This window comes from Panthera leo, chromosome A1, assembly GCF_018350215.1.
Source record: "Panthera leo isolate Ple1 chromosome A1, P.leo_Ple1_pat1.1, whole genome shotgun sequence".
NCBI classification, from domain to species: domain Eukaryota; kingdom Metazoa; phylum Chordata; class Mammalia; order Carnivora; family Felidae; genus Panthera; species Panthera leo.
Window position 1 is genome coordinate 51,156,612 of NC_056679.1, and position 18,697 is coordinate 51,175,308.

Genomic DNA, 18,697 nt, shown 5'->3' on the forward strand with positions numbered 1-18,697 from the left:
TGCTTATTCTACTGCTACCAATCATGACTTTTCAAAGTTCAAAGGAGACTCTTCACAGATAACATTTTTAGCTACGGTTTATTTATATAAGATTCCTATGGTAACAGAGAAAGTACTGAACCTTACCAAAAAAGAGTGAGGCTACTTACTGAACAAGTTCCTGAGCTGTCTCTCTGGTAAGTTCAGGGCATAATAACAAATATATTAAAATAGGCAACTCAGATACGCTGCTTAGGAACAGAGCACTAGCTGGTTTTGGTAAGCCCATAAAATGTTAGCCAAATGATCAGGAAAGAGAAACTACCCACCTATCTAGGTTAACCACTATAGATTCTCATCTGCACCTTACTTCATAAAAAAATTTTTTAATAAGGGGGAAAATTAATTTGTTTCCAGAATATTGATATGTTTTCAAAATACAATAAAATAAAAATCAACTTCAAGTTTTCCAATCATATTTAGCTTTGAATTATTGAGCAGAGGAATAAAAGTTGTTGTGAAATAAGTTTGTTTGTGTTTGTTTTTGAGGTTTGGCTGAGAACATTTTATCATACGTATGAACTCTGAAATTATACTTTACACACTGAATCCTGTCTTACAGTCACTGAGAACATACTGTACTTTCTCCCCACTCAATATTGGGAAGGAAGAGTATAAGGAAAAAATATATAGCACAGCAAATATAGTATGATTTCATTTGTGCAGAAATAATATACTTTTAATGTATATATATATAAATGTTTATAGTGGGTATGTTTTGGTTAATAGGAATTTAAGAGGGATTTCTAATTTTTAATTTCTATTTCCTCTTTGTAAAAATGTTCTGCATTTTTCAAACTATCTACAATATATACTGCCTTTATAATTAGCAACATAAATAAATGTGACTTTTAAACAGAGTAGTTGATTATAGTAATTAAATACACTAAGCTTCGGTACTTTCAATGAAAAACCATAACTACCCAACACACAGTCTTCCACTTCTCTTCCGAAAATAATCTTTTATATTCACTAAATAAATTTACTGAATTTTCCCTTTACAGCTACTTTCAAATAATTAAATCCTGAAGGCTCTCTATTACACTTAAAGGAACACAAAACCCAAATAACTATCTGATACAGCCAGTCCAATGTCACTGCTGAGAAAAGTGAGATAAAAACATGCTTGGCCAAAGAAAAATAACATAATGAGTCTTTCAAGGTTTTATTTTGCTCTCGTCAAATCATATATTTCCAAAAGTGATTTTATTATTTCACTAGCAAGTATGAGCATAAAAGTTTAGTTACATCACATTTAGATTAATAATTTTTTAATAAATTTTACCTTGTTCTATTAAAAAGTCCTAGAGGACAGGGATGGGAGGGGCAAAACAGGTGAGGAGGATTAACAAGTACAAACTTCCAGTTATAAATAAGTAAGTCCTGAAGATGAAAAGTACAGCCTAGGAAATATCACCAATAATACTGTAATAAATGTTGTGTGGTGACAGATGGTGACTACATTTATCATGGTGAACATTTCAAAATATACAGAATTACTGAATTACTATGTCAGACACCTGAAACCAGTACAACACTGTACGTCAACTATACAGTAATGATTTTTTAAAAAGTCCTAGAATCTATTCTAATACTTCCAGAATCCATTTGAAAAAAATTCAAGAGGAAATCAAAAGTAGGTTTATATATTACCACCGAGGGAAGTACACTGCTTTCCAAAATTTTTTATATAAAGCAAATATTTGGTAGATATGACATTTACAAATAATGAAAAATAAAAATCTAGAAGGGAGCAAAAGGAAGAGTGGAAGAAGAGCAGCAGCAGAGGAGGAGGAGGACAAAAAGAAGAGGAAGAATTCTGCTTCTCAAAAGGTCTGGGTGTGAGATGTCTAAGCAGTATCCTCTAACATACAAATTTATCTATGACTATTACCATCTTCTTCCCTTCTCTTTACACCCAAAAGTGTTCTCACAACTTTTCAAAACTAACAATTTTTTTCTTTACATTTATGTATTTTTGAGAGAGAGAGAGAGACAGAGCACGAGTGGGGGAGGGGCAGAGAGCGAAAGAAACAGAATTTGAAGCAGGCTCCAGGCTCTGAGCTGTCAGCATAGAGCCCAACGTGGGGCTCAAACTCACAAACCGTGAGACCATGACCTGAGCCGAAGTCGGACGCTTAACCGACTAAGCCACCCAGGAGCCACTGAAACTAACAATTTTTAAGTGATGCTCTTGATCCCACCCCCATCCTATCTCTAACAGAATTTTATTTTACCTTCCCCCACACTGTGACAGTCCCCAAGTCTCTATTTTTAGCTGGGACCTTTCTTTGGAACTTCAGCCCTATATAGTATACACAGGACACCTCACAGGTACCTCAAACTCAGTAAAGAGAACTAAACATCATCATCATCCCAACAAAGCACTGCTTCTTCTCCAGTTCCCCCTCTTGCAGTAAATGACATTGCCACCAGAAACTTCAGAAGTATGTTTCGATTCCACTTTCTCTTTCAGCCTTCATAATCAACTAATTACCAATTCTGTCAATTCTGCTTCCTTAACATTTCCTGTAACCCAAACACCACCACTAGCAACCTTCAGTAACGCTTCCGGGACAAATGCAATAGCTGCCTAACTGATCCCTCTGCTCTAAACTTACCACCCTCTATGGTTTGTCTTACTAGCACCCAAGTAATTTTACTAAAATACAAGTCTGATCAAACTCTTTTGCTTAAAATCTTCAGTATTTCCAAATCACAAGACAAAATCTGAAAGTGGGTGCATGACACAGAAGGCCCTTCACAATCTAGTTCCTGCTCTCAGCCTCTTGCCCTATTCAGCTATTCCACTCTAGCTAAAAACAGATCACGTGTACTTTTGTAATGGTGCTGTTCCCTCCGCCTGTAAGTGCATCTACAGTCAGTGCTGCATCCGTACCCACGGTGTTCCACTACACCCAGCATGCCCTAGTAATCCTTAAGTCACTAGACATGTCTGGTATCCCCTACCAGACATAACTTTCTTGAGGGTAGGGACCATGTCTCATCATTATTTTGTTCCCAGGGCCTAATATACTGCTTGCTATAACTCAAAAAGAATTTAAAAGCAAAAAAACTTAAGAAGTAAATAAGTAAGTCTATGTAAGTCTATATCTTTTAACAAAATACATGGCATGATGAGCCTCAAATAAGACTGGGAAGTATGAATCCCAACAATAACAACTAAAAATTATGCAGTTATAGGGACACCCAGGTGGCTCAGTCAGTTAAACATCCAACTCTTGATTTTGGCTCAGGTCATAATCTCACAGTGAGCCCTGTGTTGGACTCCATGCTCAGTATGGAGCCTGCTTAGGAAAGATTCTCTCTCTACCTCTCTCTCTTTCTCTCTCTGCACCTTCCTTGTGCTCTTGCTCTCTCTCTCAAAAAAAAAAAAAAAAAAAAAAAAAAAACAAACCAAAAATCAAAAACCAAAAAAACTGTGTAGTTATAAAGCATGGAACACTATAGGGAATCTGGAAGTCAGATAGTGAAAGATGGTTTGAGCTGGGTAAAAACTGTGTTTTAGGTAAAAACCTTAATATGAAGCATTTAGGTGGGGGTAAGAAAGTCCCCCTTTTTTTAAAATGTTTACTTATTTTTGAGAGAGAGAATGTGTGTGTGTGCAAGTGGTGGAGGGGCAGAGAGAGATGGGAGAGGCAGAATCTGAAGCAGGCTCCAGGTTCCAAGCTGTCAGCACAGAGCCCGATATGGGGCTCAAACCCATGAACCGTGAGATCATGACCTGAGCAAAAGTCGGATGCTTAACTGACTGAATCACCCAGGTGTCCCAAGTCGTTTTTAAAATATCAATGACTGGAGTGCCTACGTGGCTCAGTCAGTTAGGCGTCCAGCTATTGATTTGGGTTCAGGTCATCATCTCATGGTTTGTGAGTTCAAGCTCTGTGTCTCTGCACTATCAGTGCAGAGCCTGCTTGGGATTCATTCTCTCTCTCTCTCTCTCTCTCTCTCTCTCTCTTTCTCTCTCTCAAAATAAATAAACTTTACAAAATATCAATGATTGCTGACCTACAAAAAAACAAAAAGCAAAGAAAACCCTGACAAGTAAAATCTACACAATAATCAAATGCAATTTAACTTTTAAAATTCAAATAGGAGGGACGACTGTGTGGCTCAGTCAGTTAAGTGTCTGACTTCAGCTCAGGTCATGACCTCGTGGTTTGGGAGTTGGAGACCCGAGTCAGGCTCTGTGCTGACAGCTCAGAGCCTGAAGCCTGCTTCAGATTCTGTGTCTCCCTCTCTCTCTCTGCCCCTCTCCTACTCACGCTCTGTCTCTGTCTCTCTCAAAAATAAATAAACATTAAAAAAAAAATTCAAATAGAAAATTAAATTGCATCAAAATGATACTTTAACAACAAATAAAAGCTGTCTTAATTATGTGAGAGAAGAGCAGTGGGAGAGGAAAAAAACTCAGTGAAAAGAAGGAAAGCAACAGCCACACATGTAGGCAAGAAGAACAAGAGAGGAACAATTGCAAAGAAAAGGAAGGAACTGATGTAGAAGAGTAGCATCTGGAGCAGAAGGGTCAAAGGAAAAGAAAAATGCTAACGTTTCTCACCTGCCCTTAAATTCTCATCTCCTCAAGTCCTACAAGCCTCATTTCTTCTGTGTCGGTCCTTCATGGCATGCAAATGGCTGCCAAAAACATCACCTGGAAGTTTCATTCCCCACCCACGCCCTAACCCACAGCATTTTGAATGCCTCTGCATAAAGGCATCTCAGCACTTCTTCCCCTCTCATTGGTCACATGATCTCACTGACTTTCCAGAAGTTTATTTCCTTGGACATAAAGTATTTATTAATAAATTGAGGAGTTCCTTGAAAAGCAACTCAAATTCATTTGCACCTACACAATTTCTTGTTTTCACCTAACCTGATACTTACAACTATACCTATAATTTACTCACACACTTGTATTTGACATTTGTTAATTCACTGCATCTTCACTACAACCCTGTGAGGTATATATTATCTCCATTTCATAGATGACAAAATGGAGGCACAGATAAGTCAAATAACTTCCCCAGCATTACACAGTTATTTTTAAGGGTGAGTATTTGAACGCAGGCAGTTTGACTCCACTGCCCAGGTTCTTAATCACTATACCCGGTTTCCTGATGTGTCAGTACTTGATGGAAAACTCTTTACCTAGAGGAGCTTACACAGAAAAGATAAGCTTATTTGTTTTAAGAAGAAGAAAGGAGCCAATAGAGAAGTTATACTTAAGGACACTGGAGAGAAACGGGCTAAAGGAAGAAGAGTCCCAAGAAGAACACTTAAAGATGGTTGACTAAAAGGCTGAGGAAGTTCACAAAACTTCTCTTACTCTATGAAACAGGAAGCAAGCCATCTGCTGAGAATAAGGTGAGAAGAATGTAACAGTACTGATTAAGGGCTGTGGTGCACTTAGGAATAGCCACCATGAAATATGGCAAAATATTTGCATGATATTTGCATGATAGCTCCTGTGTGTATGTATAAAAGTTTTTAAGGCATAGCTTTAAGGTATCAGTTTAGTAAAAACATTGGCATGATAGCTCCTGTGTGTATGTATAAAAAAGTTTTTAAGGCACAGCTTTAAGGTATCAGTTTAGTAAAAAGGCAACATACTGAACCATTTTATGATAAAGGAAATCATTTAAAAATGTTTACATTTAGAAAAAGGCAATATACATATAAATCATTTATGATAGATACCCCTTTAAAAATATGTCTATATTGTCACTATTCTTTTGTTAGAAATACTAACTATACCTACAATGTAGAAAAAATACCATATATACAATAACATTACAGTCTTGAAATACACTAACACTTAAATAGAAGAGAGTACCTTAAGAATAGTTTGTTCTACTATAGTACATGCTTCTTTAACACCAATTAGCTTACATGTCTCTGGTAAATAAGGGAGTGATATCAGAACAATGTAGAAGTTTTGTTGCTTCATATGTAATTTTTTCCTAGGCAAGGAGAGCCAAAATAGCAAGAGTACAATCATAACCTAAGGAAGAAAAGGCAAAAAGCTCTCAACTCAGCAGCTGCACAGCCAGGAGCCCTCCTAGTTCTATTTGAAGAAAAACAAAAATGCATACCTGTACCCAAGGCTCCCTCCCCAGAAGGAAGCACCCCCAGCTTACTATGGCTCTCGGCTGGTGGTAGTTTGCAGTTCTGCTTACGCCCACCTTAATGGCAGCCCACTGGCTCAGAGCTCCACTTCTAGCTGCAATGGCTCAGTGCTTACAAGCCTCCATTTCCACTCTACTGCTTTTGTACATTTTTAAAAGCCCCTGATCTTTCTTCCTGGGCTGTCAAGTATTCTCCACTGGGTTACCAATTATTGATTTTGTTAGCACTCCAGTTATAAAGATGCATAGAGTTTTCCTGGTCTGCCCCAAACCTATTTTTACCCATCAGCCCTATTACTTTTGAGTGCACAATTTTATTAAAAAACAAGGTATTTTAGCAATGCAAATATATGTACTATAGCCCAAACACCTGTGGTTATCCATCCAAGTGGAATTTAGTGACTTACCTTTGGAAGCTTGATAGGGGGCTCTTTGGATTCCTCCTCTTCATCACTATCTGATTCTCCACTCTGCACAGAGTTCTTAGATGCAGCTGCCAATGATGTTTCCTTTTTCTGCCATTCCAGAACGCAATGGCGTACATTGCAATAAATATTGAAAGCAGAAGGATTGCTATGTAATTTGATATCTGGTATGATTACCGTATTCTCCAAGTTTTCAGACTGAAATAGAAGATATAATATTTCAATTCTATATTCCTTCGCATCATCACCAATTCTCATTTTATATAAAAGATTAAAGATTAGAAATGCTGGATAACTTGTATAAGTCAAATAAGTGACATAGCAAGACAATCTAAGTCTACTGATTCAACTTATAGTAAGTACCCTTTCTTCTACACTTTACTACTCTCTAAGTAACACAGCAATAACCCAACTGACAAGGGCTGGAGAATGGCAAAAAGACTAATAGGAATACCTTTTTATTCCATGATAGGAATAAAACCAACAAAGTGTAACTGTTGAGTATCACAGAATATTAATTTTGTGCTCTTCTAAGGAACATCAGATGTATTAGAGTCTCGATGACCTAGTACAAATGTTGAATTACATTTTGATAGCTTTAAAAGTACATTTAGGGACTTAAACAGAAATCAGAACTAAAAACCAAACAAACTTTAATTTTCGTCAATTCTTCCAATTTCATTCTAATTTAAATAGTAGTAATGTTAAGAAATTAGATTTCTGGGGGTGCCTGGGTGGCTCAGTCGGTAAGCGTTCCACTTCCGTTCAGGTCATGATCTCACGGTTCATGAGTTCGAGCCTCGCATCAGGCTCTGTGCTGACAGCTCAGAGCCTGGAGCCTGCTTCAGATTCTGTGTCTCCCTCTCTCTCTCTCCTCCTCCCCCACTCACACACTCTCTCTCTCTCTCTCTCAAAAATAAATAAACATTAAAAAAATTAAGAAAAGAAATTAGATTTCTGTAGATTATGGATATATGCTTTCCTGAAGATCTCCTAGCTATCAATCTTGATAAATAATAAAAATCACATGCTTGGTAATTTGTTAGAACTTAGTCAGTTTCTGTTCTGACCCAGCATTTTAGTCAGCAAGCCACAATCACACTTTTGAGAACAACATTTACACTATAAATATACAGAACTGGTTTAAGATATTCTATTAATGCAAGTTCCAAAAATTGGAGTATATCCAAGAAGTATCCAAGATAAATAAGATGACACCTCAAGTACCAAAAACACTTGGTTTCAAAATTCTATCCTTCTTCCATAAATAATTAGGGGAAAAGTGTAATACTCCTTGTTAGAAAAAATATGTACTGAAGTTAATTGATAAATAATGTGTAAGTATGTATTCCAGACACACTAAAAAACAAGCAATTATTAAAAATCCAAATCTAAGAACATATGAAAAAGGTAATGCATGATGATCAACCAAAAAACCGGCTGGTAACAACACTGGAAAAGTAATTAGTAATTCCTCATACTAACAAAAATAAGAAGAGAAGAAAACAGATGATATCCTAAATAAACATGGAAAAAGCATCTGACACAAATCAAACACCTATTCATGATAAAAAGTGTATGTAAACTAGGAATAAAAGAAAATTTCTAAAAATGGATAAAGGGTATCTATGAAATACCCACCGCTAACATAGTAAAAGACTAAATTCCTGTACCCTAAGATGCAAACAAGAAAAAGATATCTATTCTCAGCAATATGATTCAACATTATACTAGATATGCTAGTGTGATAAGCCAAGAAATAGAAATACAAATTATAGTTAGAAAGGAAAATATCTACTAGAAAACAAACGTCTTCATTTCCAGAAGACATGGAGAGATTCTTAAGACATCTGCAAAAAAAGCCACTAGAAATAATGTGTGGATTTAGCAAAGTCACAGGATACCAGATCGATATTTTAAATAAGAAAGAGTTAATGTATCTACATACTAGGAATGAACAACTGGAATACGTAATTAAAAAAAAATAATAGCATTAAAGTTACAGACTGGGAGAAAGTATCTGCAAAACATATACCTGACAAAAAACTATCATGCAGAATATATAAAGAATTTTCAAAACTCAACAGTAAAAAACAAACAAATAAGCCATTCAATTTAGAAAACGGGCAAAAGACATGAACAGGCATGTCACCAAAGAAGATTCACGGAAGGCAAACAAGTTCACTATAGTGACCCATTAGGAAAATGCAAATTAAAACAAAATGAGAAAATGCACAAACCTATCAAACTGGCTAGAATAAAACATAATGACAACATCAAATGCTAGTGAAGATGTGGAGAAAATCTCTTATACATTGTTAATCGGAAAGTAAAATGATACAGCCACTCTGGAAAAATGTATGGCAGTTTCCCACAAAATTAAATATGTATTTACAGTACAATCCAGAAATTGCATTGTTGGGCATTTATACCAAAGAAATAAAAACTTATGTTCATTCAAAAACCAGCATGTGAATATTCATACGAGTTTTATTCAAAATAACCCAAAACAAGAAACGCAGATGTCCTTTAATGGGTGAATGGTTACACAAACTATGATGTAATCTTTACCATGGAATACTTACTCAGCAATAAAAAGGTACAAACATGATATATGCAAAGACCTGCATAAATGTCAAGGGAATTATGCTGAGTGACAACAGCCAGTTCCTATGATTAAATGTATATATCATTCCTTAAATGACAAAATTATAGAAATAGAGAACAGATTGGTGATTGTCAGAGGTTAGGGAGAGGGTGAGTGCAGGGGAATGTCTGTGGCTATATAGGAGTAGCAAAAACAATCCTTGTGATGGAACTCTTCTATATATTGACTGTGGTAATGGTCCACAGATCCACACATGTGACAAAATTGCATAGAACTAAATATATATACACATACACAAATAAGTACATGTAAAACTGGTGAAATCTGAATAAGATCAGTAGGTTGGATCAATATTGATTTCCTGGTTCTGATATTTACTATACTTATGCAATACCTTAGCAACTTGGGAAAATGAGTGATGGGTATACAGGATCTCTGTATTACTTTTTACAACTGCATTATTATAATCATCTCAAAATTAAAAAAAAATGAAATTAACAGCAGTTAAATTTAATAAAATTATGTGCAAGCTCTGTACACTGAAAACCAAAGTAACACTGCTGGGAGTAATTAAAAAAAACTTAAGTAAAGAGAATAGAAATAAACTATATTCATTAATAGAAGATTCAGTATCATTAAAATGGCAACTCTTCCTCAAATCCACAAATTCAATACAACCTCAATAAAAATTCCAGAGACTTTTAAAAACAGAATTGACAAGCTGATTCTAAAATTTAAACAGAAATATAAAAGATCTAAGTAACTAAAGCAACTTTTTAAAAAGACCGAAGTTGGAAGACATATGACGTGAATTCAAAACTACTGTAAAGAAGACAGTATGGTATTGGTATAAAGACAGATATTTAGATCAAGTAAACAAAAAAATTGCAGAAATAGGTTCAAACAAAAATGGTCAACTGAATTTTTACAAAGATACCAAGACAATTAATAGAAAAAGATAAGTTTTTTTAAAACTGATGCCAATTAACTGAATACCAATACAAGAAAAAAATGAACATCAACCTTATTTCATACCATACACAAAAATTAACTGGAAATGTATCACAAACCTAAGTATAGCATCTAAAACTATAAAATCTCTATAAGAAAATATAGAAAAAAATCTATGTGGCAGCACCTGGGTGGCGCAGTCAGTTAAGTGTCTGGCTCTTGATTTCGGCTCAGGTCATGATCTCGCTGTTTGAGTTTGAGACCCACATCAGGCTCTGTGCTGACAGTGCAGACCCTGCGTGGGATTCTCTGTCTCTCCCTCTCTCTCTGTCCCTCCCCTGCTTGCCCACGCATCCTCTCTCAAAATAAATAAATAAACTAAAAACAAAACAAAACAAAACAAAATCTATGTGACCTTGGGACAAAGATTTCTTAGAATACAAAATACATGAATCATATATATAAAAATCAATACATGTATAAAACTTCAAAACTTTTGTTCTTCTAAAGCACTATATAAAAAAAAAGAAAAGCAAGCCACAGAACAGGACGAATTGTTTGTGATACAGATATCTGACAAAGGACTTGTATCTAGAATACATGAAGAACTCTGACAATTCCATAATAAGACAGTTAGAAAGAAAGAAAGAAAGAAAGAAAGAAAGAAAGAAAGAAAGAAAGAAAGAAAGAAAGAAAGACAGACAAAGGAGGCAATGGGGAGCCTGGTTGGCTTAGTTGGTTAAACGTATGACTCTTGATTTCAGCTCAGGCCATGATCTCATGCTTCATGAGACAGAGCCCTGTGTCAGGCTCTGCGCTGATGACATAGAAACTGTTTAGGATTCTCTGTCTCCCGCTCTCTGCCCATCCCCTGCTCATTCTCTCTCTCTCAGAATAAATAAACTTAAAAAAAAAAAAAAAGATGGAAGATATGAAAGACATTTCACAAAAGGATATGAATAGCCAAAAGCATATGAAAAGATGTTCACATTATTAGTCATTAGAAAAAAGCAAGCTAAAACCACAGTGAAATACCCCTATATACTTAGAATGACTACAATTTTAAAAGCCTAACAGTACCATGCATTTGCAAAGATGTAAGACAAGTGGATTTCTCATATACTGCTGGTGGAAGAATAAAATGCAATAATCATTTTGAAAAATAGTTTGAACAGTTTCTTAACAGGTTAAACATTCATCTACCATGCCACCCACAAGGAAAGAGTTTACAATGCAGGTATGATTAATTAGTCCTTGTATTTTCCCAAGGGAACCAGGACTGATTGTTGGCCAATCCTTAGGAATGTGGTCTTTAGAGTTTTCTTTATGTTGGTTATTGATGATTTTGTAATATACACTAGAGCAATGGACTTTGCCTACTGGCTTGTCTAATTGCTTTGCACAAACATCAAGACTGATGATGTATGCCTGAGTTTCATGTACCATGGCTGGCTGCACAGCAGGACATGTCTATGTGTGAACCAGATCCCTCATAAAAGTCTCAGATCCTAAGATTGGAATGGGGTTCCCTGGGCAGAAACATTCCATACATATCCTTATAGTTCACTGCCATAAAGAAAGCATGCCCTATGTGCTCAGACAAGGGAGGACTAGAAAACCTATGCCTTAAGTCCCTATATACCACTAATACATTTCTTTTTGCTGCTACCTATCTCTACCTTTGGTTGTAATAAATCTTAACCATTAGTATAAGCTGCTTTTGATACTTATGAGTCTCCTGGCAAATCATAGAAGGAAACACCACCTACTCATTCTACTTCCAGGTATTTATCCCTCAAGAAACCAAACCAAAACAAAACAAACAAAAACATATATCTGCACAAAGACTAGTACACAAATATACAAAGCAGGTTCATTTGTGATAGCCAAAAACTGGAAACCTCAAACTGTCCATCAATAGGTGAAAAAAAAAAAAAAAAAGAATTAACTGTTAATATATACAACTACATGGCCACAACTCAAAATCATTATGCTGAGGGAAAGAAGCCAGATACAAAAGAGTACATACTACATGATCACATTTATATGAAATTCTATAAAGTAAAAATTAATTTATAATGACAAAGTATATTCATGGTTGCCTAGAGCCAAAGCGGTAGGGAGAGACAGAATGTAACAAAGGATAAGGAAATGCTTGAGGATGATGGAAATTTTCTAAACCTTGATTATATATTTCAAAACTTGCTGAATTATACACATTAAATCCCTGTCTCAGGTTCTGCTATTAAATATCCCAACCTAAGACAGGCATGTTTGGTAGCAAAATGATGAGTAAGTTTCCTGTGTAATGGACTTAATTTCTTCTCTAAGAAAGTGAAGTCATTTGCTAGAGGGCAGTATTTATCATAAGTTGGAGGAGAGTGGCAAAGGTTTGAAACAGTCATAGCAGAACTACTTGATCAAAAAGAAGAAGAAGAAGAAGAAGAAGAAGAAGAAGAAGAAGAAGAAGAGGAGGAGGAGGAGGAGGAGGAGGAGGAGGAGGAGGAGGAGGAGGAGGAAGAAGACGACGACAGTCTAGCTATGCAAGATCCTTTTGAGATTGGTTCTCATGTATGTATACTGGTATCAACTGCTAACTCCTTTTAGCAGGTACTCACCTGCAAGGAAAAAGAAAACAGCTGGATTTGTATAGGATTAAATTTTATCAGATGAGTGCAACACAGCGGGGAAAGGAAGATGTGGCAAGCAGAATAATGACATCCAAAAGTATCTTCCCCTTAGTCCCTGGAACCTGGGAATGTGTTGCCTTACATGAAAGGGCCCTTGCAGAAGTGAATACATTATACATCTTGAGATGGAGAGATTATTCTGGATTACCTGGGTGGGCCCAATGTAATATCAAGGGTCCTTATAAATGAGCAAGGGTGGCGGGACAATCAAAGAAGTTGTAACAACAGAAACATGTCCGAGTAATGCAGTGTGAGAGGATAAAACAACCATAGCTGACTTTGAAGGTAGAAAAGGGCATTAACCCAAGGAATGCAGGCAGTGTCTAGAAGCTGGAAAAGGCAAGGGAATAAATTCTCTCCTAGAGCCTCCAGAAGAAATGCAGATTTACTGACACCTTGATTTTAGCACAGTGAGATCCACTTTGGACTCCAGACTTCCAAAATTGTAGGATCATTTGTGTTGTTTTAAGCCATCAAGTTTGTATAATTTGTTACAGCAGCAATAGGGAATTAATACAGATTAAGCAATGTTTTTTTTCTAAAAAGACCGTGCTATCTAAGCTGGATAAAAAGGAAATTGAATCAAGGAGATGGCTAACGGATGAGGAGAAACAGAGGGGCCAATGACAGCAATAAAGAAGGTGATAAAGTAGTGTAGCTAAATGGTATCTTATTTGCTGAAAAGAAATGCTTGTTTTTTTTTTTAAGAAATGCTTGTTATTAAATATATGAGGGGAAAATCTCATTGGCATCATTTAAGTAAGTGTTTTTTAAAAAAAAGGTGGATGTGCAGAGAAAGCATTTGACAAAATATAGCATCCTTTCTTGATAAAAACCCTCACGAAAGTAAGGATAGAAGGAGCATACCTCTAGATCATAAAAGCCATATGTGAACGACCCAATGCTAATATCATTCTCAATGGGGAAAAACTTTCCCCCTGACAGCTTTCCCCCTAAGGTCAGGAACAAGACACGGATGTCCACTCTCACCACTGTTATTCAACATAGTATTGGAAGTCTTAGCCTCTGCAAGCAGACAACACAAAGAAATGAAAGGCATCCAAATCGGCCAGGAGGAAATCAAACTTTCACTCTTCGCAGATGACATGATACTCTATATGGAAAACCCAAAAGATTCCACCAAAAAACTGCTAGAATTGATTCGTGAATTCAGCAAAGCTGCAGGATATAAAATCAATGCATAGAAATCGATTACATTCCCATACACCAACAATGAAGCAACAGAAAGAGAAATCAAGGAATAGATCCCACTTACAGTTGCACAAAAAAAACCATAAAATACCTAGGAATAAATCTAACCAAAGAGGTGAAAAATCTATACAATGAAAACTATAGAAACCTTATGAAAGAAATTGAAGAAGACACAAAAAAATGGAAAGAGATTCCATGCTCCTGGACAGGAAGAACAAATACTGTTAAAATGTCAGTACTACCCAAAGCAATCTACATATTTAATGCAATCCCTATCAAAATAACACCAGCATTCTTCACAGAGCTAGAACAAATAATCCTAAAATTTGTATGGAACCAGAAAAGACCCCGAATAGCCAAAGCAATCTTGAAAAAGAAAACCAAAGCAGGAAGCATCACACTCCTGGACTTCAAGCTATACCACAAAGCTGTAATCATCAAGACAGTATGGTACTGGCACAAAAACAGACACTCAGATCAATGGAACAGAATAGAGAACCCAGAAATGGACAAAGGTATGGCCAACTAATCTTTGACAAAGCAGGAAAGAATATCCAATGGAATAAAGACAGTCTCTTCAGCAAGTGGTGCTGGGAAAACTGGACAGCAACATGCAGAAGAATGAACCTGGACCACTTTCTTACACCATACACAAAAATAAACTCAAAATGGATGAAAGACCTCAATGTAAGACAGGAAGCCATCAGAATCCTTGAGGAGAAAGCAGGCAAAAACCTCTTTGATCTTGCCTGCAGCAACTTCTTACTCAACATATCTCCAGAGGCAAGGGAAACCAAAGCAAAAATCAACTACTGGGACCCCATCAAAATAAAAAGCTTCTGCACAGCAAAGGAAACAATCAGCAAAACTAAAAGGCAGCCTATGGAATGGAGAAGATATTTGCAAATGACATATCAGATAAAGGGTTAGTATCCCAAATCTATTAAGAACTTATCAAACTCAACACCCAAAAAACAAATAATCCAGTGAAGAAATGGGCAGAAGACATGAATAGACACTTCTCGAAAGAAGATATCCAGATGGCCAACTGACACATGAAAAAATGCTCAACATCACTCATCATCAGGGAAATACAAATCAAAATCACAATGAGATACCACCTCACACCTGTCAGAATGGCTAACATTAACAACTCAGGCAACAACAGATGTTGGTGAGGAGGCGGAGAAAGAGGATCTTTTTTGTAGTGTTGGTGGGAATGCAAGCTAATGCAGCTACTCTGGAAAACAGTATGGAGGTTCCTCAAAAAACTAAAAATAGAACTACCCTATGACCCAGCAATTGCACTACTAGGCATTTATCCAAGGGATACAGGTGTGCCGTTTCGAAGGGACACATGCACCCCCATGTTTATGGCAGCACTATGAACAACAGCCAAAGTATGGAAAGAGCCCCAGTGTCCATCGATGGATGAATGGATAAAGAAGATGTGGTATATATATACAATTGAGTATTACTCGGCAATCAAAAAGAATGAAATCTTGCTGTTTGCAACTACGTGGATAGAACTGGAGGGTATTTGTAAAATTAGTAAGAGAAAGACAAATATCATATGACTTCACTCAAATGAGGACTTTAAGAGATAAAACAGATGAACATAAGGGAAGGGAAACAAACATAATATAAAAACAGGGAGGGGGACAAAACAGAAGAGACTCATAAATATGGAGAACAAACTGAGGGTTACCGGAGGGGTTGTTGGAGGGGGGATGGGCTAAAAGAATAAGGGGCACTAAGGAATCTACTCCTGAAATCACTGTTGCACTATATGCTAACTAATTTGGATGTAAATTAAAAAAATGAAATATTAGGGGTGCCTGGGTGGCTCAGTCGGTTAAGTGTCCGACTTCGGCTCAGGTCATGATCTTGTGGTTCACGAGTTCAAGCCCCGCGTCGGGCTCTGTGCTGACAGCTCGGAGCCTGGAGCCTGCTTCCGATTCTGTGTCTCCCCCTCTCTCTGACCCTCCCCCCATTCATGCTCTGTCTCTCTCTGTCTCAAAAAATAAATAAACGTTAAAAAAAATTTTTTTTAAATGAAATATTAAATAAATAAATAAATATAAAAAATAAAAAGATGGCGGATGAAAAGTAGTCCAGAAACAGTAATTGGGAACAAGGAGACTAACCACATCATTTTATTATTTTATATGCCCATCATAAGCAGAAAATGTTTCTTATTCATCTTTCTATTCTAAATACCCAGCATAATTCCTGCACATAGTCAGCATGCAATTAATGTTTTAGGAATAAATGAGTAACTTCTTTTTGTATCACTCTTATCACAAGCTGCTCCTAAAAAGCAGACATAAAACCTGAGGCCAAGAGAAGGGAGATTTATTACTAAAAGCATAAAGCTAAAGACAGAAATGAAGGGATGAAAGACCTTGACTTCTCACCTCTTCCTGGATATCTTAGGATACCACTTTTAGGAAAATCACCAAATGAAACCTTTAAAGAAATTAAAACAGATTTTTAAGATTCCCATACTCTGACTTTGCACATAACACCAAGAATTGGAAAAGAAGTAGAGGCTGAAATTCTGAATGACTATGTATCAAATATATTAAGAATGTTCTCCACTTCCCTCTTTTATCCCACAAACAGAAGTAATAAGAAATGATGTAGTTAACATTTATTATTTAGCTGCCCACCCAGCAACACTTTCCTTAGGGTAACCACCCCCCTCCCATTTCACATGGCCTGCTCAGTAGGTTGCTGGCCTACCTATCTCCCATCACAGGGTTATAAATGTAACTCAGTCTAACCAAAGTACCCCATCTCCAAGGCCAAAATGAATGATGAAGGTCAATCAAAAATCACACCCAAGACTTTCTGCTAGAGTAAAGGAGATTGCCTCTTGACCAAAAAAATGCAGTTGGAGCTTCCAGAAGCCTTAGTCCTCAGCCATAGGCAATTAAGTCCACACACAGAAGAAAGCAGAAGCAAGAAATGAAGACACAGAATTGATGACATTACTTAATCCCTGGATCCAGCTGTGTCTCAAGACACAGCCACCAAATAAATTTCATCCCCTACACTTTTACTTTTTGGTTTACTACTAAAAGTACATTTCTCTCAGCTTTAAAATGTAAGAATACTAATTAAGAAGGGCAGGAAACAACTGTTTCTGGAAATTAAATATGATACAGAGGCCAAGCTAAGCTATTGTTTATTTAACCAAAAGTGGACCTGTTCAGAAATCATAGTTAATGATTCCTCTCTTTCTATTGTCTAGGCTTCTTAGTACTGTTCAAAAGAAAACACACTCCGGTAGAATGTAAAAATGTTTAAGATTTAATTGAGATTTCTGCATTAGATGGAAAAAAGGTCCTTGATCTCTATGGTCTTATCTAATTCAGATATTCTACATTGTTTTTCCTTTTGCACAGCCACCCACCATCAAAAGAGCTCAGAATATAGACATACCAAGATTCTCCCCAATTCATGACATATGGACAGACGTTATGATGAACCCAAATCCACGTCCCAACTCACAGCCAGTTTTACTCAGTTTCTAGAACATGTAGTCAGAGTGTAAAAAAGAGAAGAGAAATGGATATGTTCCCCCAGAGAAGTGTTCAAAGATAATGTGAATAAACTGTAAATAATTTTCAACACCGAGATATTAACTTCTGGCTACTGATCATGAAATGTTCAAACATGAAATTAAACAGTGTAACCAAGTAATAAGGGGCTTTTAAAAACTTTTAAAAAAAAGAAAGAAAGAAATGGTTTACTAGTTATACTTTTTTAATCTTGGCATTATAATTCAAATTACTGTATGAAAAATTCCTACTCCCTATAAATTGCCAGTAGTTTTACCTTGCTTCTTGTCTTCACTTTTGATTTGCTCTTCTGTTTTCTTTTCAACTTTTTCTTATTTAAAATTTTCTTATTCCTAAAGATGGAAAGAACAAATTACAAAAGTTCATATTAGAACATACAAAGCTATGAAAAACAGGTACTTCCAAAGTAGACATTTGAATATTTCTCCTATAAACTTTCTTTTTATGAAACAATATACTCTAGATGTACATATAAGATGTAGCTATTGAAATAATAATACTGGAAAGCTAAGAAACACACATTAAATGATTAAAAATTGAATTCTGCGAATATTTTTTAAAAAATTTTTTAACCTTTATTTTTGAGAGACAGACAGATTGTGAGCTGACTCTGAGCAGTCAGCACAGAGCCTGACGCAGGCTCAAACTCACCAGCTGATGAGATCATGACCTAAGCTGAAGTCAAACACTCAACCAAATGAGCAACCCAGGCGCTCCTCTGCAAATATTTTTATAAAACTAAAAAATGTAAAACAGCATCAAATGAAGTTTTAAAAATTTTATTCAACAGTGAGGATGCTAATAAAATATCACATATGTTCCCTTCCCAGAAAAATGTGCTCTTTGCAGTAGTGAAGTCTACAGTGTAAAAAGGGACAGGAGGCACTTTTTACTAAATTACTATAGAAAAAACCCCAACTCATACTCTTCTCATATTCTCCAGTCAGTTTTTCATTACCTCACAGTCCTAAGACAAAATTATTCTCTAAGCAGATGGAAGCCCCGAATGACTTTGAGAAAGAGACGGGGGGGGGGGGGG

The 18,697-nt window shown here is 36.3% G+C and overlaps 1 protein-coding gene across 12 annotated transcripts in view; it reads right to left on the reverse strand.

Annotated features, from left to right (window-relative positions):
- MYCBP2 (MYC binding protein 2) overlaps nucleotides 1–18,697 on the reverse strand; it is a 283,218-nt gene that overhangs the window by 235,909 nt on the left and 28,612 nt on the right. For all 12 annotated transcript variants that reach the window (XM_042928333.1, XM_042928362.1, XM_042928341.1 and 9 more), the window contains exons 2-3: nucleotides 17,915–17,990; nucleotides 6,593–6,808 (exon numbers count right to left, since the gene is read on the reverse strand). In XM_042928333.1, coding sequence (XP_042784267.1) covers nucleotides 6,593–6,808; nucleotides 17,915–17,990 — 292 coding nt within the window. The remainder of the gene's footprint in view (nucleotides 1–6,592; nucleotides 6,809–17,914; nucleotides 17,991–18,697) is intronic.